The sequence below is a fragment of the Malaclemys terrapin genome, chromosome 1, assembly GCF_027887155.1.
Source record: "Malaclemys terrapin pileata isolate rMalTer1 chromosome 1, rMalTer1.hap1, whole genome shotgun sequence".
Classification (NCBI taxonomy): domain Eukaryota; kingdom Metazoa; phylum Chordata; order Testudines; family Emydidae; genus Malaclemys; species Malaclemys terrapin.
In genome coordinates this window covers 46337659-46362536 of record NC_071505.1, presented here as the reverse complement: position 1 = coordinate 46362536, position 24878 = coordinate 46337659, and the positions used below count along the sequence as shown (strand labels likewise).

Genomic DNA, 24878 nt, shown 5'->3' with positions numbered 1-24878 from the left:
AATGTAGCATGAACAGAGCAGCTGAAATAAAATCAAGGAGTCAGTCCTTCCTTTGTTTATAAAGTGATGTGGAAGAAAAAGTTACTTTTCCTATTAACAACAATTATTTAACATTGTCTCATAATCTATCTCCATGTAGTTTAAGAAATCTTCACTTAAAACGTGTCTACTGGGTTATGCTTCTTTCAAAGCTTTGTATTTGTAAAATGCCAATCTGGATGTAATGTAATGTAATAGACTGAAGGTCACTATAGGACCATTTGAAATAATTGTGGCAAAATTTGCAGAGAAGATATCCACCAGGAGATTCTCAGTGATAAACATATGATTCATCATAGTGGTTCTCAGCTATCTGATGACAGCATATGAAACATTAAATAATAGATTACTTTCTACAAACCTATGGCCAGATTCTTTGCTTAGATGCATCTGTCCTGCTTGGGAGTTATGTGAGCATAGCTGAGTGTGGAATTTGGGTCTTAGTTTGTAACTAATGTAGTTAAGGTAGATACATTTCAATACTGTATTTGTACATTTTCTTTAAAAATGTTTCCAATCCCTGCCCCAAAAAGAAGTTCAGACAATAACAAGTTTTATAAAGGAGCAATGTCACATATGGACTTTTAACAAGGGAATACTCTCTTTTTGTATGACTATTAAAGAAAATGATCCAGGCTTGCAAAAAGAGAAAGAGAGGTTTGATTGTATAGACTATAAAAGTTCATAATTTAAAAATTAGCTATTTTCTGAATCATTTATAACTATGAATAAAGAAGCAAGTTTTGATTTAGAAAATTACATTTTTCATACTGAAGAAATGAAAAGTAAACAAGGTAAGTAACAACAACTTTTACTAGGAAAACATTTTACGTGGAAAACATTCCACGTTATGCTGGAAGGGCATAATGAGTGGGGTCCCGCAGGGATAAGTTTTGGTCCAGTTCTGTTCAATATCTTCATCAGTTATTTAGATAATGGCATAGAGAGTTCACTTATAAAGTTTGAAGACGATACCAAGCTAGGAGGGGTTGCCAGTGCTTTGGAGGATAGTATTAAAATTCAAAATAATCTGGACAAACTGGAGAAATGGTCTGAAGTAAATAGGATGAAATTCAATAAGGACAAATGTAAAGCGGTCCATTTAGGAAGAAACCATCAGTTGCACACATACAAAATGGGAAATGACTGCCTAGGAAGGAGTATTGTGGAAAGGGATCTGGGGGTCATAGTGGACCACATGATAATTATGAGTCAAAAAGTGTAACACTTGCAAAAAAAGCAAACATCCTTCTGGGATGTATTAGCAGGAGTGTTGTAAGCAAGACACGAGAAATAATTCTTCTGCTCTACTCTGCGCTGATTAGGCCTCAACTGGAGTACTGTGTCCAGTTCTGGGTATCACATTCCAGGAAGGATGTGGACAAATTGGAGAGAGTCCAGAGAAGAGTAACAAAAGTGATTAAAGGTCTAGAAAACATGACCTATGAGGGAAGATTGAAAAAATTGGGTATGTTTAGTCTGGAAAAGAGAAGACTGAGGGGGGATATTATATCAGTTTTCAAGTACGTAAAAGGTTGTTACAAGGAGGAGGGAGAAGAATTGTTCTTCTTAACTGCTGAGGATAGGACAAGAAGCAATGGTCTTAAATTGCAGCAAGGGAGGTTTAGGTTGTACATTAGGAAAAACTTAGCTGTCAGGGTGGTTAAGCACTGGAATAAATTGCCTAGTGAGGTTGCGGAATCTCCATCATTGGAGATTTTTAAGAGCAAGTTAGACAAACACCTGTCAGGAATGATCTAGATAATACTTAGTCCTGCCATGAGTGCAGAGGACTGGACTAGATGACCTCTCAAGGTCCCTTCCAGTCTTATGATTCTATGATTTACACAAGTTATAATTGTGCTACTTCTATTTCTACCATAGCTCCAGAATATATTTCTTCCTTTCTACCCCTCATGACAAGACACTAGTCTGTGCTTTGGAAACTTCTCATCTAGACAAATTCACAGTGGAAATGAGGTGTAAATCTTTAACATTCAGAGTAATTAACCATTGGAACAATTTACCAAGGGTGATAGTGGATTCTCCAGCACTGACAATTTCCAAATCAAGACTGGATGTTTTTCTAAAATATCTGCTCTAGAGATTATTTTGGGGAAGTTCTATGGCTGGTGTTATACAGGAGGTCAGATTAGATGATCATCATTGGTTCCTTCTGACCTTGAATGAATCTTGACTCAAAAAATAGACCCTGATCCAGGAAAGACTTAGGATATGTCTACACCACAAATTAAGGTGTAATTGCAGTGCAAGTAAGCATACCTGTTCTGGCTTTAATTTAGCTAGCATGGGAAACAGCAGCAATGAAGATGTGTCAGCATGGAACCTGGTGCAGGCTAGCAACCCAAGTACACACCCAGGATCCCAAATGGGTATCTGCTGGGTTGACCAGCCTGCATTGCCAGTTAGATCAAAGCTAGTGTGGGTATGCCAACTTGCACCACAATTACACATTAATTTTCAATGTAGATGTAGCCTTAGACAAAGTAATCCCATTGTCTTCACGAGGACTACTTAGTGTGTGAAGTTAAGCAAATGCCCGCTTTGCACACTGACAGCACCTTCCAGCCAAGGATTTCAAAGTACTTTACATATGTTCATTAGTTGTCACCATGTCCCTGTGAAATTGGAAAAATATTATATTTATATAAATATAATAAGTATCATTATTTTGTAGCTGAGGTAAATGATACATAGAGATTAATGCCCACATTTGCAGAAGTGGCCCCTAGCTTTGGACACATCAGTTTTTTGGTGTCCAACTTTTAGCATATAGGGCCTGACTTTCAAAGGTGCTGAGCACTGATAAATCCGATTTGAATTCGGTGACAGCTGTGGGTGTTGAGCATCTCTGAAAATCAGCCCCTAAGGTTTTGAGGATTGGCATTCAAAATTTGAGTCCACTTTTTAAAATTTGGGTGCAAGAAATGTCTCCAGTGTGGAAGAGGAAATCTGTTGTATAACCTGGACTAGTACTCTGATCTCCATATTACAAATCCTGTCATTTCAATCCCAGTGCAATTCTCCCTCTGCTAACATGTTTAAAGTCCATCCCTGGGTAAGTCTGAACCACCAATGTTTCAGTTAACAGCCAAAAGTACTAGTTCCACAGCAACTAATGGAACCTCTTCCTATATGGCTATTTCATCCATCCAAAATACAACTGCCCAAATCAACATGTGTCTGAGTTTTCTGAAAGATGCCAAAAGGCTCTTAGCTCTGTGATAGGACAAAAACTTGTAATGGGTATGTACATTTAAACCAGAATAAATATTTGAAATATTTAAGAACTTATCCATTTTTTACACTTATTCTATTTTATCAGGAAGGAGGGCAATGCAGTTAAATCCTTGAAGTATTTTTAATTACTAAAAATTGACAGTGAAAGCCATCTTATTATTTATATTATAGTAGCCTCTAGAAGCTCTAATAAAGATCAAGGACCTCGTGTGCTAGGCACTGTACAAAGATGTAGTAAGAGACAGTCTCCACCTTGAAGAGCTTACAGTGTAAATAGACAATACAGGCAAGGGGTGGGGAAAAGGAAGTATTTTTCTCATTTTACAGATGGGTAACTGAGGCACAGAGAGATTAAGTGATTTTCCCAACATCACACAGGAAGTCTGTGGCAGAGGAGGAAATGAATCCAGACCTCCTGAGTCCCAGACCAGTACTTCAACCACCAAATCATACTTCATGTGTGGGAAAGTTAATTCAGAATGTACCTGAAACAAGCTATTACAATCAAGTTCCATACAAAAGATACATATAGGAATTCTTGCTCTCTTGAATACCCACGTTTGACATATTTTCACTTCAATGGGAATAGTAATTTCTCTTGCATGGGAGAAGAATTTGAGAAGATGTCAATTTACCCATGGATGTTTATTTCTTCATTAATCCCAGTTAACGGCCCTGTCAATTGTTCAATAAGATATTTAGTTCTGTTCACAAATAAGTCAGTGGTGCTGGAATAAACTGTAGATTTGGAAAAGTTCTCTCTGATGAAATGCTTTTATTCCACAACTTTTTGAATAGCATGTGAAAACTACACTGGACCTCAGTACGTAATGTGCCCATAAAGGTGTAGATGGACAATGAGTGTGTCAAACCCAGGGAAACTCATGGTTTTAGTGGCAAAATGTTCTTGCTGGGCGATATTCGAAAGAATGGATATTTTGAGGTCTCTGCCAAGACACGAAATGGCCAGACTTTAATGAACAAACCTGTGACTACCAAAGTGATTGTATTTGCAAACTGTGCAATCTTTTGCAAAATGATTTCACACTACTTGTGGTTGTCCTAAATTTGCAAAGCTGTTGGTTTCGCCTCTTAGCTGTCCAGGTCCTCTTTCTTAACTGTTGAAAACTGAGCAGATATTTTAGTCTGCCAGTAGAAAGACCATTACTGTAGATCTGATAATTAATTCTGATTCTAGTCCTGATAGATACAAGATTCAGGATTAAATCTTGCTCACCTTAGTCACCCGAGGACTCCAGCTGAACTCATTGAGACTATTTCTGTGAAAAATAGAAATAAGATTTGGCCCTTTCTGACCTATACAACATGTCTAGTCATTTTATTGCTATTGTTCATCTTCTGACTTATACAGAACTTAACAGATTTCTCTAAAGTTAATTTTAAAATCTAAAGACATCTTACTATTGAACTATTTCAAATAATTTTAGAAAACTAACCTAATACTTTAAAAAATATATTCAAAATAACATTGAAACAAATGGTAATTTTTTTTAAAAAAGGGACAGATATTTTGGGGTACAAACCATATTTCCCAGGTAAAAGACAGCGTGAAGTGAGGTTAGTTCATTGACTCAGAATTAATTAATATCTAAAAACAAAAGAGCCTTCTCTTGAGCCAGCTTTTCCATTGCTACGTGCTTTAGCAACTAAATATTATTGCTAGACCTGTTTACAACTAATAGCTGACATTGTGTTCTTTCATGGATCCACTCTGTAATTGAAAGTTCAGTGGATGTATCTCTGTAGCTTATGACAAGCTTCACATTTACCTATCCAAATCAAATAATGACAGACTTTAATGCATTTAATATCTTTTACCCTTATATGGCACACCACATGTGTATCTTTGTTCCTAGAATGTGCCCTATTTTGGTTTTCACATATAGACTGGGATTCATAGTTATAATACCTCAAAAACATGAAGTAGTATTGACCATCTTACTAGCTGTAAAAAGCACTATGCAAAGGAAAAATCAAAATTCTGCTAAAAAGGCAGGATTCCAGAAGCCACTTCTAGATCATATTACTCAGTGGCGAATCCTGGGCAATAGCCAGAATAAATGTCACATATTTGAAAATGGTCATAAAAAATGTAAATCTTGTCCAAGATTTTCCATTGAGTAATTCTCATTAAGATTAGCTATTGGGACCCTGGGGTTTCAACAGAACATTGATTATTCTACAAACAGTGCTATTCACAGTTAGTGGCATAGTCAATGATATTGCAGCTAAATGTTTTCCATGTTAAATAACACTTGACAGCAAACACAAATGTTCATTAAGAGAGAAATTTAATTCTTCAGTTTTAGTGATCTGCAAAGAAAGCATATAAATTAATAAGATCCACATTTATCTCCAACTCTTTGAAGCAATAAATATAATGTTCAGAATATTTGTTCAATTTTTTTCTCATATTTTAATCATGCTCCTTCAGAGCTGCAAAGAAATATATCTCAGCCATACAAAATTAATGCAACATGTTGTATAAGCATTTTCTATCCTAATGTCTGATTTCATATAGAATGTTTTAAAATTATGGTAAGTGGAGAATAATGTTAGAGGTTTGATTCAGCTAGAGAAATACATGGGGTGTTGGTCCCATTGTGGTGGAAAGCTCACAGAACGGAGGAATGAAACAAGACACCTACAAACCCTGCATTTGGGAGACCTGAGACTGCACAATGCATTTCCAGGAAGTGGTAGTGCTGCTGGTGATAAATTGTTGCATTGTGGATGCTCTGAAGGTTCTCCAGCCATGCTTTAAAGCTGTCCTCACCTGGCTATGCACTGCCTGCCATTCCCTGAAGGTTAAATTTCACACCTGGAATGAAGCTGCCATCACAGGTGTAAAGTGGGTGTGAGATATGCACTTCCCTCTACTAGCCATGTTGATTCAAGCACAAAGTCAAGCTCCCAGGGTTGGGGAAAGGATTCCAGGTCTCAGCCATAGGCCTCGTCACAAACATCAACCTTCCTTCCTAGGGAGACCAGCGTTAACTCCTAGAATAAGGGGGGAGGGATAGCTCAGTGGTTTGAGCAATTGGCCTGCTAAACCCAGGGTTGTGAGTTTAATCCTTAAGGGGGCCACTTGGGGATCTGGGGCAAAATCAGTACTTGGTCCTGCTAGTAAAGGCAGGGGACTGGACGCAATGACCTTCAAGGTCAGTTCTAAGAGATGGGATATCTCCATTAATTATTTTTTATTTTATTATATTTAATAAGCACCACACTTAACAATAGAACACTTTTATCTAACCCTGGGAAAGCAGGAATACCCCTAGGTCAAGGATCTCTAGCAGGGGTTACACACATTCCCTTGCCCCTCTTACAGCATACATCTCCCCTTGCATAGCTAAATACACACAGACCCTCTGCCCCATGCCAGTGCAATCCCCTCCCTGCTTTGGGTCAGTCCAACCTGTCCATGCATGCTGGTCTGTTGCTGGCATGTGGTGGGAGCTCAGAATTGTGTGTTGGTTACTTGGTCTCAGCTGTCCAGTCAGCTCTGAGCTGAAGGGGGGAGGGATAGCTCAGTGGTTTGAGCATTGGTCTGTTAAACCCAGTGTTGTGAGTTCAGTCCTTGAGAGGGCCGCTTAGGGATTTGGGGGAAAAAATCTGTCTGGGGATTGGCCCTGCTTTGAGCAGGGGGTTAGACTAGGTGGTCTCCTAAGGTCTCTTCTAACTCTATGAAAGTTTACAAAAAGTCCCCTTTTGTCAGCTATCTAAACAGGATGACAGCAGAGCCAGGATCTCCTTTGTAACAGTCAATAGAGCTGACCAAGTGTGTAGTAGTGTACACAGCACCTGTTGAAATGATGTCAGAGTAAGTCAGAATTCCTGCAGGGCAGCTCCTCTGCACACCTTGCAGCAGGGGCCACAGCTGAATTTCCACATTTTGGCTACAGCAAAGTAGTTCTTTGGCCATGCCTGCTTCTACACCTGCATGTCTACATAAGGGCTGGGGAGGGGGTGGGCCAGATATGTTTTGTCCATACCAGGGATTCCTCTATTCTGGGGAAAAACCCACATTGCTGGTTAAACCAACTTTGAGGCTACTTGTGACTTCAGAGGGGTAGGAAGCAGCTTTAAGCAGGGCCAGGATTTGGCCATGTTGAGAAGACAACATCAGCTAACAGAGAAAAGGTAGTACTCTCTAGCAGGGCAGAGAAGTTCATCCAATAGGTTTGCATTTTCTCATGTGGGATAAGGTTGAGCAAACCGGAAGAGCAAATAGCTACAATAAGAGATGTATTGTAGAGTGCTAAAGGGAGGGAATGTTAAAGAAAAAGGTTAGTTAGAAAACAAACAAAAGAAAAGTTAAAACAATGTGTCACGTACATGGTATCTTGTGTCTTGTATCCTTATGGTGTGTATTTTGTTACCAGGCTGTCAATAGAAGAGGTGGAACTTGTTTTCCTTCTTTTTTTCTTACCTACAGTTCACCCTTGAAACTTGTCTCCAGCTGGGTTTCATGTATGTGTGCCCATAATAACATCCCTAGTTAGTTGCAAGACTGACAGCACTACAGGTTTCTCTGTGAAAGAGTTCATTAAATGCCAGCCAGTAATCCGGTGGCATTTGCTAATACAGTATAATGCTTTAAGGCCAATCTGTTTCCCTTCCTCCTTGCTTTCTTTGTTTCAAAAATTATTTCTCACTGACAACAGAAATGAGAACCAGAAATTAGGAATTAATGTTGTTATCTCACAAATTAAGGGTTGCTCTGGCTCCATTGTGCTGCTTTGGTGTTGCAAATCATCTATAAAACTGGCTTAACTGGCTAGCATAATTTAGCATCACCAGACCAGTGCAAAAATCTGGTGAATCTGCCCCCCCCCAAATTATTATTATTATGGGTTATTTATGGATGTGCATGGTGCTTTTAAAACACATACAAGCAGGATTTGCTTCCTGACAGCAAAACCCAAGGAGTTTTTGAAAACCCACCTTGAGGGACAAGCATAATTGCAAGCTGCCTCTTAACACCACTACGCACAGCAGTCTGAAGCTAGTTGATGCAGCAGCCCACAAATTGAACAGAGCTGGCTGGGGAGGGGACAGGGCTAGAGCATCCAGGAGATGCACTGAGGCCATGGGGTGCTATACTATGGGGGTTATACCGGCATAGCTACAGCTTTGTAGCTAAGTGGCATAACCCTGTAGTGTCGAGACAGCCTGAAGCTTTTCGATTCCTGTAGGAACACCACATCTCCAAGCAACGGTAGTTAGATTGACAGAAGCTGTATCTACACCTGGGATTAGGTTGGCATAGCTACAGTGTTCAGAGGTATGGATTTTTCACACCCTTGAGTTATGTAGTTATGTTGACCTAAATTTTAAATGTGGACCAGCCGTGAGCCAGCATGTCCTGGCACTGCTTCCACCACCAGAGTCTTCTACAATCTTGGTTGCTGTTGAGAGAAGCACCTTCAGTGGAATCCCTGGAGGAAGGTGATGTTAGTACTGCTTTGCCTGCCCATAAGGTGAATCCAGGTTGAGTGCAGCTGCTCCAATGGGTGGAGATTCCACTTATGCCCACAGGGTTGAGTCAAACTAGTCTTTAAGGAGGGACCTATGCACTTACAAACTAATTTGGGTGCGTGAAATACACACAGTTAAGGATGAGGGAGAATTGTAGTTGATCAGCAACTCAAGCCACATTTTCATGGGTACAGTAGACCTGTGTTATATCATGCTGTTTTTCTATAACAGTCACTCTGCTCGCTCCAACTACAATCAATTTTGTTTCTTCAGTCTGTGGCAAACTGGTCAGTTCGATTCTAATAAAAAATACAAATAAAGGAAAATGTGTGAAAAGAAATAATGCAATATATATGGACTATGAAACTGTAAATCATTTCCCCCCTTGTCTCAAAATAGGTAAGGTAGGGTTTGCTTATTACAGTTTTCAAGCTTATTTTAAGTACAGAACATATTAAAATGAATTAGAAATCAATTTCTGAAGTCATTGACCACTAACTCCAGTAGCAAAAAGTTCATGAACACATACGCTTTTTCCTATGGTTCTTCAGAACAGAGTCTGACAGTTGGCTTTACTGTGACATATGAACAGTGTCTGCCTTTTCATGTAAACTGCAGTTAAGGACTGAGCTGAGACCAAACAATTTATCTGGAACTGTACATTTCTGTTGTTGCAGCAATAAAAAACAATCCTTTTATTACTGAAAGCACATTCTCTGTGGTGTTTAAGCTAGATATAAATGTCCACTTGGGAAATATTTAATTTCCCCAAGTGCTTTATGTACTGAATAACTAGGATTATTGATTTATGTTTCATATGATTAATTGCCTTTTAAAATGATAGATTAGATTGTGTTTACACATGTACTTTCATACAGTCACATACACACATGCACTATGAGCCTGACTCTCATTTACACCGAGGCCCTTGTACACTGTTCTGTATTACATTTTCATCCATTTTAGGGCCTCTTTATGCTGACAATGTAATGGGGCCTTAGTGTAGCTGAGAATCTGGTCCATTTTTTTAATATAATGTACACAAACACACAGTTAAATCTACACCAAGACTCATCTCCAATAAGCAACTCTAAGTAACCACTTTAAAACATTCCTTATTTTTTGCCTGAAGATTTGTTTGATCCTTAGTTACAGACTGTCTTTTCTTGGCAATAAATTATGCAGGTCTTTTGCTCTTAGATGGTAACTATTTTGAAATCTATGTTTGTTAGATCACAATTTTTATCATATTCCTAAGTCATATGTTTGTCTATGCGACACACATTTATACACATAGACAGTGATCATTCACAATCTGTTTCTTTCCATATTAGCTATGCAATTATTTTGAAGAAAATGTATCATAGTTAACAATGATAGCCAAGCATATTTTCCATGTTACCTTGGGTATCTGTAAAATATACCATCACTTTTAGTAAATCTTAAATTCATTTGCTAATTGTATTTTGTTTTACTTGTGTGTCTTCAGATGACCTTATTAACAGATGATGACATAAAATTATGAACAGGGTTACTTGGGAATAGTGTTCTATAACACACGTAGTGAGTAGCAGGCATTTCAGATACTGAATAGATCAGACAAGGGTTTATAAAGAATTTCCCCTATGGATCAGCAATTTAAGGGCCTCTTTCTGCTCTGTTTGAAGTCAGTGGAAATGTTGCAACTGACATCAATACAGTAAGATGAGTTCCCAAATCATTCTCAAGCTGATAGTGTCCAAAAATTGTTAACCAAAGTTATTCCCTGAAAGCATAGATATTTGGCATTGTAACTTTCATTAATAATACAGCTCCATTAATGTTAAACCAGTCTATTGCTCTAAGAACGTGCTCTTTAAGTTTTGTATTAACTTCATAGTGACAAAAATAAATGGAAGTTAGGGATGAAAAAATATCTTCAGCACACGCATTATACTTAGAGGCCTTCAAAAGGTCTTGTGTAACATGCAATGCAAGCAGCTCTGCATGCAATTAATGCTGTAATTTAGAATTTTCTTGCTTATATGAATATAACTTCTATCTCACCTATAACATTATTTTGTAATTTAATAGTCATGATAATGGAGACTATAAATTACTGGAAATATAACACAAAGGGCCCAATCCTCTACTCCGTTAACTCCTACTGACTATAATGAGAGTTTGTATGTAAGAAAGCCAGTGGGATCATGACCCAAATGGTCAAATGTAAGAACTCTGAAACTGTTTGTTAATGTTATCTATATATATGTACCAGATGTTTTCAGTAGCTACATCATTCTTGGTAAATACAATATAGTTTCATAGTTTATTATATAATATGTTGTATAGTGACTTATCTGTGCAATGCTGGATTGTGCTTTAATAGCTAAACCAACTCCAGAATTAACCTTAGAAACTGATAGTTGTTATTATTTTCTTTCTGCTTAGATGGACAAAACCAGTTCTGAAGAAGGGTTATAGACAACGTCTGGAACTATCAGACATATATCAAATCGCTTCTGCGGATTCGGCGGATAATCTTTCTGAAAAATTGGAAAGGTATGACAAAGTATGTATTTTGTTAGCATTATCTCATGATCTGGAAGGCAGCAACTACGTCTGGAAGAGTGAGATAGAAATGGTGGAGGTATCAGCTTAGTTAACTTAATTAATTTATTGAAACTTGACAGCAGAGACACTGGAACAATAGAGTTTTCAGATGTTTTTAAGCTCTGGTCAGATTTCAGACAGTAAATGGAATATGGCTCAGTTCAGAAAATTTTGAAGCTATGTAGTAGCTTCCAAAAAATGGGTCACTTTGTGTCTGTCACCAGGCTCATAACCTCAGTGTCAGTTCAACACCCCTACCTCCTTCCTCCCTGCCATATCCAGGTCATCACCACATCTTATTGTTTGTTTTTTTGTCCTATACCCCTAAAAAAATTCCATCCTTTCCTTTAAGTCTCCAGGGCTAAAATGCTGGTTGTTTCCTTATTTCTCTTAGGCAGCCTCCTCTGCCCTGGCCTTCCTGATTACCACCTTGGCCTCCACCACTCGCTACCACAGCTAAAAATCTACTGACTTCCTGTATCATGTTCCGGCATCTCATTCTTTCCTGCAAGACCTTTGCATTACTTCACTCCTGCCTACATCCCTGCTCCCATTTCTTCACTGTGACAGTGCCTCTCTCCTCACAGCTCTCTTTGTATTCTTCCCCTATTTTCGTCTTTATGCTCTCTTTCATGCTTTGACTTACCCCTGAAAATCCCTTCTCACCTTTAGCATAAAAGACAGCCACCTTCTCTTTGTTGAAATCCCTTCTTAAAATGTACTCTTCTATCAGTGTTAACATACCCAGGTGGCCTGTGCTACAGGCCCTCCACCCATGGAATCCCTATTGAGTCAAATGGGAGTTTTGTGCATTGAGTGAAATTCACCCACATATAGAGGGCCTGCAAAACGCCTCACTCAAAATAAGGATTATGTGGGTCTTAAGTAGTGTATAGACCTTGTGCTGGCCCTGGCATCAGTTTCGCCTAAGGGGTGCTTGCAGGAATGGGTCCTAAATGAGAAGCTAAGGTAGGGCTTTAAGGTCCAGGTCCTCTAAGGGTAGGCTCCTAACTTCCATTGATCTGGGATTAATTTACTAGCTCTTGCACATACTATTTTTTTTAAAAGATCCATTATATATTTCCCCATCATCCAGGACAGATTGGATATGCATTGCTAAAGCTGTCCATTTAGATTAAAAATGCAGTTGGTGGTGGTGGTGGTGGGGTCCATTTTCAAAAATAACATAGTGCTGAGCATCTGCCTGCTGAAAATCAGACCCCTTAAGATGTCTTTAATTGGGCACCCAAAATCACTAGTCACTGTCTTCTGCCATTTGGTACTGTACTGAGCACTCTGATGATGCTTAATAAATATTGATACAAGGTACAATTTATACAGGAAGTGTCCAGTTCCTTAATCTTTCCATTTGAATGCACATTATCTTTATTTATTTGCCAAAGATTAAAAGTATTAATTTACAATTATCAAATAAATAATTTGTATAAATAGTAAACTTGTCTTTCTGCTTCTGACGGAAGATATACTGTACACTAGGAGGCTACCATCAAAAAGTCTCTTCAGTGGTGACAAAAACTAATCAGTCCATTTTTAAAAAGTCACATTTTAGAATAGCTTCTCTTTGTTTTCTTCTTGCTAGGAACTGGAGGAGCTCCAAAACTTTTATTTGCATATTATTTGTGTATTGGTCTTAAGAAGTACAGCAGGTTTCTTTAAAACATACAACGTGACCTTTTCATGAATTAACTCCCTACAGGGTGATGTATGGCTGAGTATATAAATCTGCCAAATATGTGGGTGAACTAGATTTGAACTTTTATTGAGCTATCAAGTCAATGAGGGTCAGATCTTTGGGGTCTCTGCAAGGCTTTGTTTCATCAGCCACCTTAGCTAAATCTCCTTGGATATACTTGAGTGAATTGAACTATGTTAGAGCTGTAGACTCACATATTTGCTCACACAACTTAATGGTCTTGTTTTTTGGTTCCTTTTCAGACAATGGGACAGGGAGTTGGCAACTTCAAAGAAAAAACCCAAACTTATTAACGCTCTTCGACGGTGCTTTTTCTGGAAATTTATGTTTTATGGAATAATGTTATATTTAGGGGTAAGATTTGTTCTTGTTTTGAGTAAACTCTGAATGTTGGTAGCAATTCTGGTGATTGCTAAATTACTGAGGAATCATACTAAGAACTACATTTTCTTCTCTGTGACGTGTGTAAAGATTACAAGGGCACAGGTGCTACAGATACTGGGGAGGCAGAGTATACATAGCTTGTGGAGTTTCACAATTGGCTCTTGGTGCCTTAAACCCCAAAAATGTATCAGGACCTTGGTTTTAACATCTAGTCTATGAAGTAGTAAAGTTCTTTAATATCCTTTGGAATTAAGATATTTTTATCAATATAAAATAAATTATTGCATGCTACCAGTGATTTGCATGAGCATCTCCCATTTACATGAAAAGGAGTTCAATTCACATAATCAGCATTTTATTTTAATTTCACTTTAGACTATGGATTTTTACCAATAGATTGTATAAAACTGATTGTTAGTTTCTATGGTGTATTGTGGTTAAGGTCAGGGTAGCGTTGTGATCAAACAAATGCAACAGGTTTATTGCTGATGTTGCAATAGTATCATTACCCTGTTGAAAGAAAAAAAGAGTAACATTATTCTTTCTATTACACTGGTGTAAATGTGGAATGACTCTATTGGCATCATTCTTTTGCATGTCTGCTAGTGCATCAGAAAGTAATATTTGGCCCAAAGGATGTGTATAATGGTGCGATGTTTTAGATAATGGCTTCCGATTACATGAATGTAGGAGTGATGGAAGCTCTTTGCATTATGTGTCATTTCCGTCTTCTTAATTCTTTGAATGACAAGTCTAAATAACAAATCTTTTTCAGTAGTTTTGAAGCCAAATCTTGATTGACATCATTACAGCTAACAAGTTCTGAGGCTATGTGTGCATATTTACAATTTACTGACAAATTTGTCAGTAAAAACACAGTGGTATTTCATACAGCTGATTGATTGTAGCTCTGGGCATCATTAGACAAAAAATGGAGTCAGGAAGTCTAAAAGGACAATACAATGAAGAAGCGGGAAGTTGTAAAATTTAGCATTCTGTTTAATCTGGGGGAAAAAAACAAAAACAAATCAAAACTAAGTGTTGGCTTCAAAACTACTGAAAAAGATTTGTTATTTAGACTTGTCATTCAAAGAATTAAGGAGGAGGAAATGACACATAATGCAAAGGGCTTCCATCACTCCTACATTCATGTAATCGTCACTCCTACCTCTATTGGTTAATCCTGTTGCTTCCTTTTTAAAAACTATTTAATAACCACCACATTTAAAAAAAACAACAAAAAACAAAAACATGTGGAACCAACTACATACCGTATGTTCTTATTAATTAAAGGTAACCCTTCTTATGCACAACAGCAGTCTTTAAACCACGATTTGAGGACTTCAATAACTCAAGCATAGGTTAGGGGTTTGTTACAGGAGTGGGTGGGTGAGATTCTGTGGCCTGCGTTGTGCAGGAGGTCAGACTAGATGATCATAATGGTCCCTTCTGACCTTAAAGTCTATGAGTCTATGAGCACTGAATGGATATTTTGGACTATTCACATCAGCCATGTGTAGTTTAGTATTTTAAGAACTCTGTCATGTTGGGTTACATTTTTAAAATAAAAGACTAGATGCTGAATAATCACTTCTATGGAGTTTTCAGGTTAAGAATGTAAGAGTTAAAGGATCTTTTTCATTTTTAAACCAGATTTATCAAAATTCTCTAACTGCATATACAAAAAGTCTCTGTTTTCCTAGCTATAGACAGACAGACACAATTTCTGGATAGACAGGGAGGAATGGTTCAGTGGTTTGAGCATTGGCCTGCTACACCCAAGGTTGTGAGTGCAATCCTTGAGGGGGAATCTTAGGGATCTGGGGCAAAATCAGTACTTGGTCCTGCTAGTGAAGGCAGGGGGCTGGACTCGATGACCTTTCAAGGTCCCTTCCAGTTCTAGGAGATGGGATATCTCCATTCATTAACAGAAATATTGGGCTCAATCCTCAGATGAGGAAAGGTGTCAGGGAAGAGTGGCTCCTAAACCACCTTTCAGTGGGCTAGTATCTGAAATAGTGCCTGGCATAATTTCGAACAGCCTCAGGGCTCCTCTAAATTACACTGTCTGCAGTCAGAAGCTACCCCAACAAGGATCTGGTTGGAGAGATATGTACTCTGCTTCCTCTTGTCCTGTCCTACACTCCATTCATGGGGAAGTTTAGAGCTGCCTGAAGAAGTTACCTGCTATACACCACCAGAATACTCTTCTGTTTTCCCTTGGTTACCTCTTTAAGGTAGCTTTCTGACTATTTTGCATTGGTGAAGATATGCAAAGCAGGAAAATAGGAGCTCAGGATTCAACCAATTCTCCCTCTCTCTTTGTGTGTACAGACAGGCAAAGACTAAATTAGACTGTGAGCTCTCTGGGACAGGGAGCATCTTCTTTGTTGTTTATCTATCCAGTGCCTAGCACAGTTGGACCCAGATTCTTGACTGGAGAAGGTGCTACTGTAATATACAAATATATAATAATAATGAAGATGAGGAAGTGAAGGAGAGAATAGAACATTGAAGGAAGGAGAGAGGAGAAGATAGTCTGAGGGAAATGTGCACTGGAAAAGGCAAAGGGTTTGAGGAAAAGTAACATAACATACTTTAGAAGGAAAATTGTGCCGATGAAATGGAAGTGAAAAAGAGGAGGAACAAAAATGAGGGAGCCATAGTACTGTAAGTTAATAGTTTTAAAAATGTGATGTTCAATGCCACTATACTAAAAGAAACAGAAGTACACAGGTTTTTGTTGAATTTGAACGCCCACACAGACACACTCAAATTCAGGCCTGGTGACATTCAGCAGGACAACTAATTTACATGCTGACGTTGCACACATTTCTCTTGGATTCACGCCTTATTACAGTTTTCTATTACTTCTTTATCTCTGGATTTGATTATTTTACTCTGGCCCACTTGGGGATACTGAGAAGATTCAGCTAGTGCAGATTGTGGCTGCTCATCTACTTGGAGGGCATAGTGTATCTGTGCTCGATAGCCTGCATTGGCTTCTGCTTCACTCTGGTATCTGGGTGTCTGCGTGAACTGGTATTCCCACAGAAAATTAATCAAGCATCTTTGAGAACAGGTTGCTCAAATGCATTTTCTCTATGTATAATCACTAAGAATCAGGGAAATCACCAATCCAGGCAAGATTAACATCCACACCAACCTCATTTCATATATTCCCACCACAAAATCATCAGAATGCCCAAATGCACTCATGGAATTTTATCAGCTTCTCAAGAGATATTGCCTGGGATACTTCTACCCCTCAACTCCCTTAGAGGTGAAGAGGGGGATGATTTGGGACTGTGCAAAAGGAGGGGAGCAGGCAGGTTCAAAAGAACATAAGAATGGCCATACTGTGTCAGACCAATTGTCCATCTAGTCCATTATCCTGTCTTCTGATAGTGGCAAATGCCAGATGAACCAAACAGGGCAATTATCGAACGATCCATCCTCTGTCATCCAGAGCCAGCATCTGGCAGACAGAGGCTTAGGGACACCCACAGCATGGGGTTGTATCCCTGACCATATCGGCTAATAGCCATTGATGGACCTATCCTCCATGAATGCATCTAGTTCTTTTCTGAACCCAGTTATAGTCTTGGCCTTCACAACATCATTTGTCAAAGAGTTCCACAGGTTAACCGTGTGTTGTGTGAAGAAATACTTCCTTTTGTTTGTTTTAAACCTGCTGCCTATTAATTTCATCAGGTGACCCCAGTTCTTGTGTTATGAGAATGGGTAAATAGCACTTCCTTATTCACTTTCTCCACATCATTAATGATTTTATAGACATCTATTGTATCCTCCCCTGTCATCTCTTTTCCAAGTTGAACAGTCCCAGTCTTTTTAATCTCTCCTCATGTGGAAGCTATTCTGTGCCCCAATCATTTTTTCCCCTTCTCTATACCTTTTCCAATTCTAATATATCATTTTTGATATGGGGCAACCAGAACTGCTCACAGTTTTCAGGTGTGGGTGTACCATGCATTTATATAGTGGCATTATGATTTTTTGTGACTTATCTGTCCTTTTCCTAATGGTTCCTAACATACTATTAGCTTTTCAGGCAGGGAGTTAGAATTTCTTGGTGTGGGAATGAAGATAGGGCAGGGAGTAATGGGCTATCTTTAAATCTTGAATCTTTGAGGGTTTTGAGGTCGGTATTTGTGGGAGCCAGTTAACCTTAATCCATCCCTCTTTGTGACCTCATAATTCACCAACAAGGAAACCTTTTTTGTGTCACAAGCACTGGACTGTAATATCATTCAGTGGCAGAAGGATTAGCTTTGAAGACTGATTAGGAAAGAGAAGTCTCTGTTTATACAAAATATCTTGTAATTAGCAATGATGGGGAAAAGACATACAGAAAAACTGACAGTTCAATGAGTCCTTTGTAACATGTATACAGGTCAAGGTTTGCTAGTGTGTAGCAATGATTCTGTAAGAGTCTGGCTCAAACTCACAAAAACAAGGGAAATCACACCTACAGCCAAACATTCAGTCTAAGGTTCTGGCCCTAACTTTTTCTGCATAAAGAAATTAACAAGAAAATAGTATAAACTGACACTGGCTGCTGCATATTAGAGCTCTTTATTCCTCACGACATTGTGTTTAAAAAGTTAACACTATACAAAAACAATGTTCAAAATATTAAATGGATTAGAAACTAGCTATCTGATACAGGCCAAAAGATACTTTTAAAGTGATTGCTGAAAAACGAAGGCTGACAATTGGAGCATTGGAATAGGGCCAGATGTTGAGTCTCATGAACACAATTCCCACTGGAGTCTGAGTGAGGACTTCAGGCTTTGTAAAAATTCCAAAACAAAAACCCTGTAAAATTGTGCTGTATACTATTGTGAAACTCTCCCAATCCAGGTTATTATATCTGCATACTCACTGTACATATACAAAATTAGACAACGTCTCATATTTAATTCTTCTTCCAAATGACAGATGACTAGGTGGCTGCAGATGTGTAGCCCAGTGTCCACTGAAGTTAAGCTTCAGGAAAACAAATCTGATTCAATTAGTTGTGTGTGCATTATTAGATATTTGGTGGCATTGAGGTGGGGGCGGGGGTGTCTCAGACTTTAGAATTGGAAAGAGCAAGTACCTGTATTTGTGTGTGTGGAGGGGTGGTGGGACTGTGTTTATGTGAAAGGTAATTTCCCCATGGAAACATATTCAATGAAGCAGAATTTGAAAGTAGATGTGGGCAGAACAACAGTGGGCTTTCAAAGCTGACTCACAGCTTGATCGTACATATTCTCCACATTCTTGTTTGCTTAAGAAATCACTGACCATCAGATTAAGGATGTGTGTGAAACATAGCACACTGGAGGCAAATTCTGTACCTTTCACGACAAGTACCCGACAAAGAGATAAAGCTCTTGGTTTTTATGGCAAACACTAAGAGAAAATCCCTCTGTCAAAGCTGTACATTTTCTTTTCAAGCCCTGCTCCCACTGGGAGCTTTGCCATTGATTTAAGTGGGAACAGAGCCTTAAGCCAATGGTGCATGTGGGTGTGTGCCTTCATGTTGCACTTGTTGGTCACCATTAGAAATCTTATTCAGTCCCATACCCTTCTGCAGCCTCTCTCTGAATATGGGTTTTACCTTTGCTTTCCTTTTGAATTCCTGCTATTCGTATAGCACCTGTTGCAACCAGCACCACAGTTCTGCTCTCAGTAGATCTAATAATTTCTCTCTCTCACACACACACACCTCATGCACCTTAGGTAATGATGTTACTGAAGGGCAGACACTTGCATTCTGGCATCCTAGGATGCTATAATTCACTTTCAAAAATTGTTGTGTTAGGCGCATCAAACTGTTCCTAGTTTGTTCAGTGTATCTGCTTCCCTGCTGCCCTAAACATTCATATTCCTCCACCATTAGACGTCTCTTTAAAGAAAAAAAACCCCACACTTCTTGCAAGCAATTTACTAGCCAGTTAACCACTTAGTTGTGCGCATAGTTGTAATACCTCTGTACAATACTCTCTTTCAAGCATACTTGCATAACAGTATATTGGTTAGTGTCCATTCAGGCAAATTAACTGTAAAACAAATGCAGAAACAGTTTTAACTTTCCCCCTCCTTGCTCTCAAAGTACTTGTTTGGGTTTTTTAACTTCTAATGCAGTTTGGTGCAATATAAATCAATATAGCCATACCTGGGTAATTGTTACTGCTGTCATTTACACTATAACACTTAAAATGTAGGTAACAGAATGAATATTCCTGAAATTCTCCTGTTGTGTAATTTTATAGCTGACCATTTGTGTGTCCACTGCTGAGCTACTCTATGGAAACATGCAAAAATGGGGTTGGGTGCTACTCAAGAAGGCTGAGGTGTTCAATACCTATTTTGCTTCAGTCTTCACTAAAAAGGTTAATGGTTACCAGATATTCAACGCAATTAATATTAACAACTAGGGGGAAGGAATGTAAGGCAAAATCTGGAAAGAACATACTAAAGAATATTTAGGTAAGTTGGATATATTCAAATCAGCAGGGCCTGATGAAATTCCTCCTAATGTACTTAAGAAACGAGTTGAAGCAATCTCAGAACCATACCAGTTATCTTTGAGAACTTATGGAGGACAGGTGAAGTTCCTGTGGAATGGAGAATGGCAAACATTGTACTGACCTTTAAAAAGAACAAAGATGACCCAGGAAATTATATACCAGTCAGACTAACTTTAATACCTGGAAAGATACTATAACAAGTAAGCACCTAATAGGATAATAAGGAATAGTCAGCAGGGATTTGTAAACAACAAATCATGCCAAACCAACCTAATTTTCTTTTTTGACAGGATTACTGGCCTAGTGAATAGAGGGGGAAGCAGTAGCCATGATATATCTTGATTTTTAGTATGGCTTTTGATATAGTCGCATATGACATGCTCATAAACAAACTAGGGAAATGTTGTCTAGGTTAAATTACTATAAAGTGGGTGCACAGCTTGTTGAAAGACCATACTCAAAGAGTAGTTCTCAATGGTTCTCTGTCAAGCTGGGAGGGAGTATCCAGTGTGTGCCTAGGGATCAGTCTTGGGTTCAGTACTATTCAATATTTTCATTAATTACCTGAATAATGGAATGGAGAGTATGCTTATAAAATTTGCAGATGACACCAAACATGGAGGGGTTGCAAGCACTTTGAAGGGCAGGATTAGAATTCTAGCCTTTGCTGGAGTACTGTGTCCAATTCTGGGTGCCACACTTTAGGAAAGATGTGGACAAATTGGAGATAATCCAAAAGAGAGCAAGAAAAATGATAAAAAGTTTAGAAAACCTGGTTATGAGGAAAGTTTAAAAACACAAGGCATGTTTGTTCTTGAGAAAAGAAGACTGAGGTGGGACCTGACAGTCTACAAATATGCTAACGGCTGTTATAAAGAGGACCATGGTCAATTATTCTCCATGTCCACTGAAGGTAGGACAAGAAAGAATTGGCTTAATTTGCAGGAAGGGAAGTTTAGATCAGATATTAGGAAAAGCTTTTAACTATAAGGGCAGTGAAGTTCTGGAATAGGCTTCCAAGGAAGGTTTTGGAATCCCCATCATTGGAGGCTTTTAAGAACAGTTTGGATAAACACCTGTCAGAGATGGTCTAGGTTGACATGGTTCTGCCTAAACTTTAGTGGGCTGGACTTGATGAAATATCCAGGTTGCCTCCAGCACTACATTTCTATGATTAATGTCTGCAGAATTCAGAGTGACTCAGTAGGTGAATATTCTTTTTAAATAGTCCTATTGGTTCCCACACAGGTTCACATATCTCATACCAGATAGGCATGACATTCTAGTTAGTTTAAAGTTATATTAATGTTTGTTACCTGTTAACTTGTCAGAATTACAAGACAGAACAATATGAAAAATACCTAAATTTGCCTTTCTCTGTGTGTATTAAATATAAGTCTCTCACATATATGATCTCTCTTGGAAAACAATAATAATTTCTTCCCACCTCCCCTGCCAACATGATATAGCAAATAATGTGGCACATTGCCAGTCATTATTCTTTGTATGTTCCTGTAAACCGGTAAATCACCTTGCTTCAATTAGCTGAAAATGTATTTGATATCTCTATATAGACAACAAACAAAGTAGCAGAGCATGGTATTTCCGCTGACGCATAAATGGAATAAATTATAAATACCAGAGCACATGATACTTAAGACAGTTGTATAAAACTTACCTTGGAATCTCAGGGAATGTGAAACAAAGCACTGCCCATGTCCTTGAAAGCACTGCCCATGTCCTTGTTTTACATTTTTATGAGATGTATGAAGTTGTGATTTGCTGCTCATAGATGCAGATGGTCTTAACACAGCTGCCTAATGTTGTGTGTGTGTGTTTTGTAAACACTCCTCCTTCTGCCTACTAAGAACACTATTGTCTTTGTCAAACCAGGACTCAAGTTTACAGTATTTGTGTTGACACAATTATATTTAATCCAGCAAAGGTAGTACTTAACAAAGGTGGTCTATTCAGGGTATAAACTTTCATTTCCTGTGTTGAAATAGTCAACTACGTTTTCTATTCAGATGAGATTGTAGCACATGATGTAAAAGCAGTTAATGCTGTTATCTTGATAACCAAAAATAATTTAAAGAGTGTAGCGAGGAAAAGAAAAAGCAAAGGGGAAAGTCCTGACCTATTTATCACTGAAAACCCTGAGTTACAACTGAGCTCCGGTAGCTTATGTCTTCCTCTCTTTCTGCATGGTGACTATCCCTAGCACTCAGTAGCTTGGGGGCACCACTTAGGAACATTTACAGTGTATCACACATCTATACAAAGAGAGTTTTGGAACTCTCTATTTGTTTAGTATTTGACACTCTCACTCTCTTTGCTGGGAGAGAAACAAACACGACAGGAAGAGAGAAGGGGACACACACACACACAAAGTTCTTAGCACTAACAATTAAACAAACAACTGAGCTCATTCATATTTCATAACCCTTCTGTGGTTTACACAGAATATAAAGGAGAAAGTCATATCAAGGAACTCAGGTGATTTTTGCATCTGTATTTTGGGTGGGGTGAGAGGTAGAGTGTGTGGAGAGGAAGAGGTCGTAGTGGTCAAAAACGAGAAACTGAGCAACACCTGGACAGAGGAAATGGGGGAAAACAGACCTAGTCTGATGGCACAGAGCAAACACCAGCAGGATTTAATGACAGCAGTAATGGGGGATAAGGAGAGATGAGAGGCAAAGGTAATCTCAGGCCCAAGATAAATATAGTGGTCGCTGAATATCCACATAGGTATACCAGAGTATTTGTATTTCATGCTCTTTTCATTATTTCCTATCCTTTCCCTTATGTTTCATCCTATTTCTGCTGCTAACATTTGCTTTAGGACATATTCTGAATCTGGCTGTGCCTTATTTGGTCCAGTGATACACAAGGTAGATTGGTGCCCAATGGTTAGAGTGAAGAACCAGCATCTAAAGTGGTTCTGGATTCAAATGTGCTGAGTCATTAACTCAGTTGTTCAGAAGGCTAAAATTAGGGCCTCAAAAACAAAACAAAACAAAACAAACAAACAAAAAACCCAGCACAGGCATGACTGAGCTAAATTTACCTAGCACACACAGGAAAGGCTGAATGGACTAATTGCTATATTGTTTCTCTTCAGTTTTTCTTCTCTTTATGAGGAAGACACATTTTGAGAATAAAATCTTTCCACTATGAGTTTGAAAAGTAAATCTAGAAACCTATTGCTAATTTAAGCACTATAACATCTACATCTCTCAAGAGCAGTAGATATTCTTAAAGTCTATGGACTGGTTTCACTATTGCAGTGGTTCTCAAACTTTTGTACTGGTGACCCCTTTCACATAGCAAGCTGCTGAGTGTGACCCCCCTTATAAATTAAAAACACGGTTTTATATATTTAACACCATTATAAATGCTGGCAGCAAAGCGGGGTTTGGGGTGGAGGCTGACAGCTCGTGACCCCCCATGTAATAACCTCCCGACCCCCTGAGGGGTCCCAACCCCCAGTTTGAGAACCCCTGCACTATTGCATTAATACAATTTTATGTTGACATAACTCCATTGACTTCAGTGGAGTTACAAGAACATAAAACTCATAAAACTGGAGTAAAGCCATGGTGAATCAAGCACTTTATGGCTATTGTATCTTCTTTTAATTTGCACTGTGAAGCGAGCAAGCATGAATGGTTGATACAGCTTGAAATTAAAAAGTTGTCTGTTCTGAAAAAAGAAATTAACTACAAATGCTTTCTCTTGTCTTCTCCTGCAGGAAGTCACCAAAGCTGTGCAACCTCTTTTACTGGGAAGAATAATAGCCTCCTATGATCCTACCAACTCTCATGAGCGATCCATAGCTTACTATCTGGGCATAGGCTTGTGCCTTCTCTTCATTGTGAGGACTCTGCTTCTGCACCCTGCTATATTTGGCCTTCATCATATAGGAATGCAAATGAGAATAGCCATGTTTAGTTTAATTTACAAAAAGGTAGCTTTTTCACTTTTACTTGAATGAATAAGAAAGCAAAATTATTGCATTTAGTGTATGTTGCTGGCACAAGAACATTTTCAGAAGAGGGTTAGAAGAGGGGAAGATTTAGGCAACAAACTATAGGAGGGATTGGGTTTGAGTAATAAAGTGAACATAAAGCACAAGGAAAAGCTACCCTACAGTATGCATCCCAGTTATTTATTGGCTGTCATTTTGAAGGTTTCCTTTTAAATGGCTCAAATCTGCCCTCAAATTGATACTCTTGATCTACAGAATTGGAAGCATTCAGTGGTTACCATTAAAAAGTAAATATTTGCCAACAGATATCACACACTCATCACTGTTATGTTATATATTAAATATGGGGAAATCCCCTGTGATTTCTCAGATAGTGATATGTAATAATGGTTGGCAAATGCTGATTTTTTTATGGTGCCCATATATGCATTATATTATCTAGAAGCTGGTGCTCTAAAATGATTGGTCTACCAAGAGTCTTCCTTCCTCTGAAAAGTGTCTAGTAACAGATGTTCATGTGCTCTGTGTTTTGAAAATGTGAAAATCTCAAAAGGACTGTGATTTTTACCAAACACAGCTATATTTAGCCAAATGCATGAGTTATTCATATGCTACATACTGAAAACAGGCAGATTTTGAGCTAATACAGCGCATTGCTGATGGAAATGTATGTGTGTGGAAGAGGGATTGTGCTGGAATAGTTTTTAGATCCTAGCTCATTCCTGTTGTAAAATCCTGATGATTCTCCTTACCTATTCAAAATTACCTTCAGCCAAGAATATCTTGTGCACAGTCACAATTTGACAGCTGTATGATAATGTACTTACATAACAAAAGACCACATCCCCCATTATGATCA

General features: G+C 38.5%; 1 protein-coding gene across 2 annotated transcripts in view; it reads left to right on the top strand.

The window, feature by feature from the left end:
• CFTR (CF transmembrane conductance regulator) overlaps positions 1 to 24878 on the top strand; it is a 136441-nt gene that overhangs the window by 2483 nt on the left and 109080 nt on the right. For both annotated transcript variants that reach the window (XM_054023602.1, XM_054023592.1), the window contains exons 2-4: positions 11233 to 11343; positions 13351 to 13462; positions 23783 to 23998. In XM_054023602.1, the coding sequence (XP_053879577.1) occupies positions 11233 to 11343; positions 13351 to 13462; positions 23783 to 23998 (439 nt within the window). The remainder of the gene's footprint in view (positions 1 to 11232; positions 11344 to 13350; positions 13463 to 23782; positions 23999 to 24878) is intronic.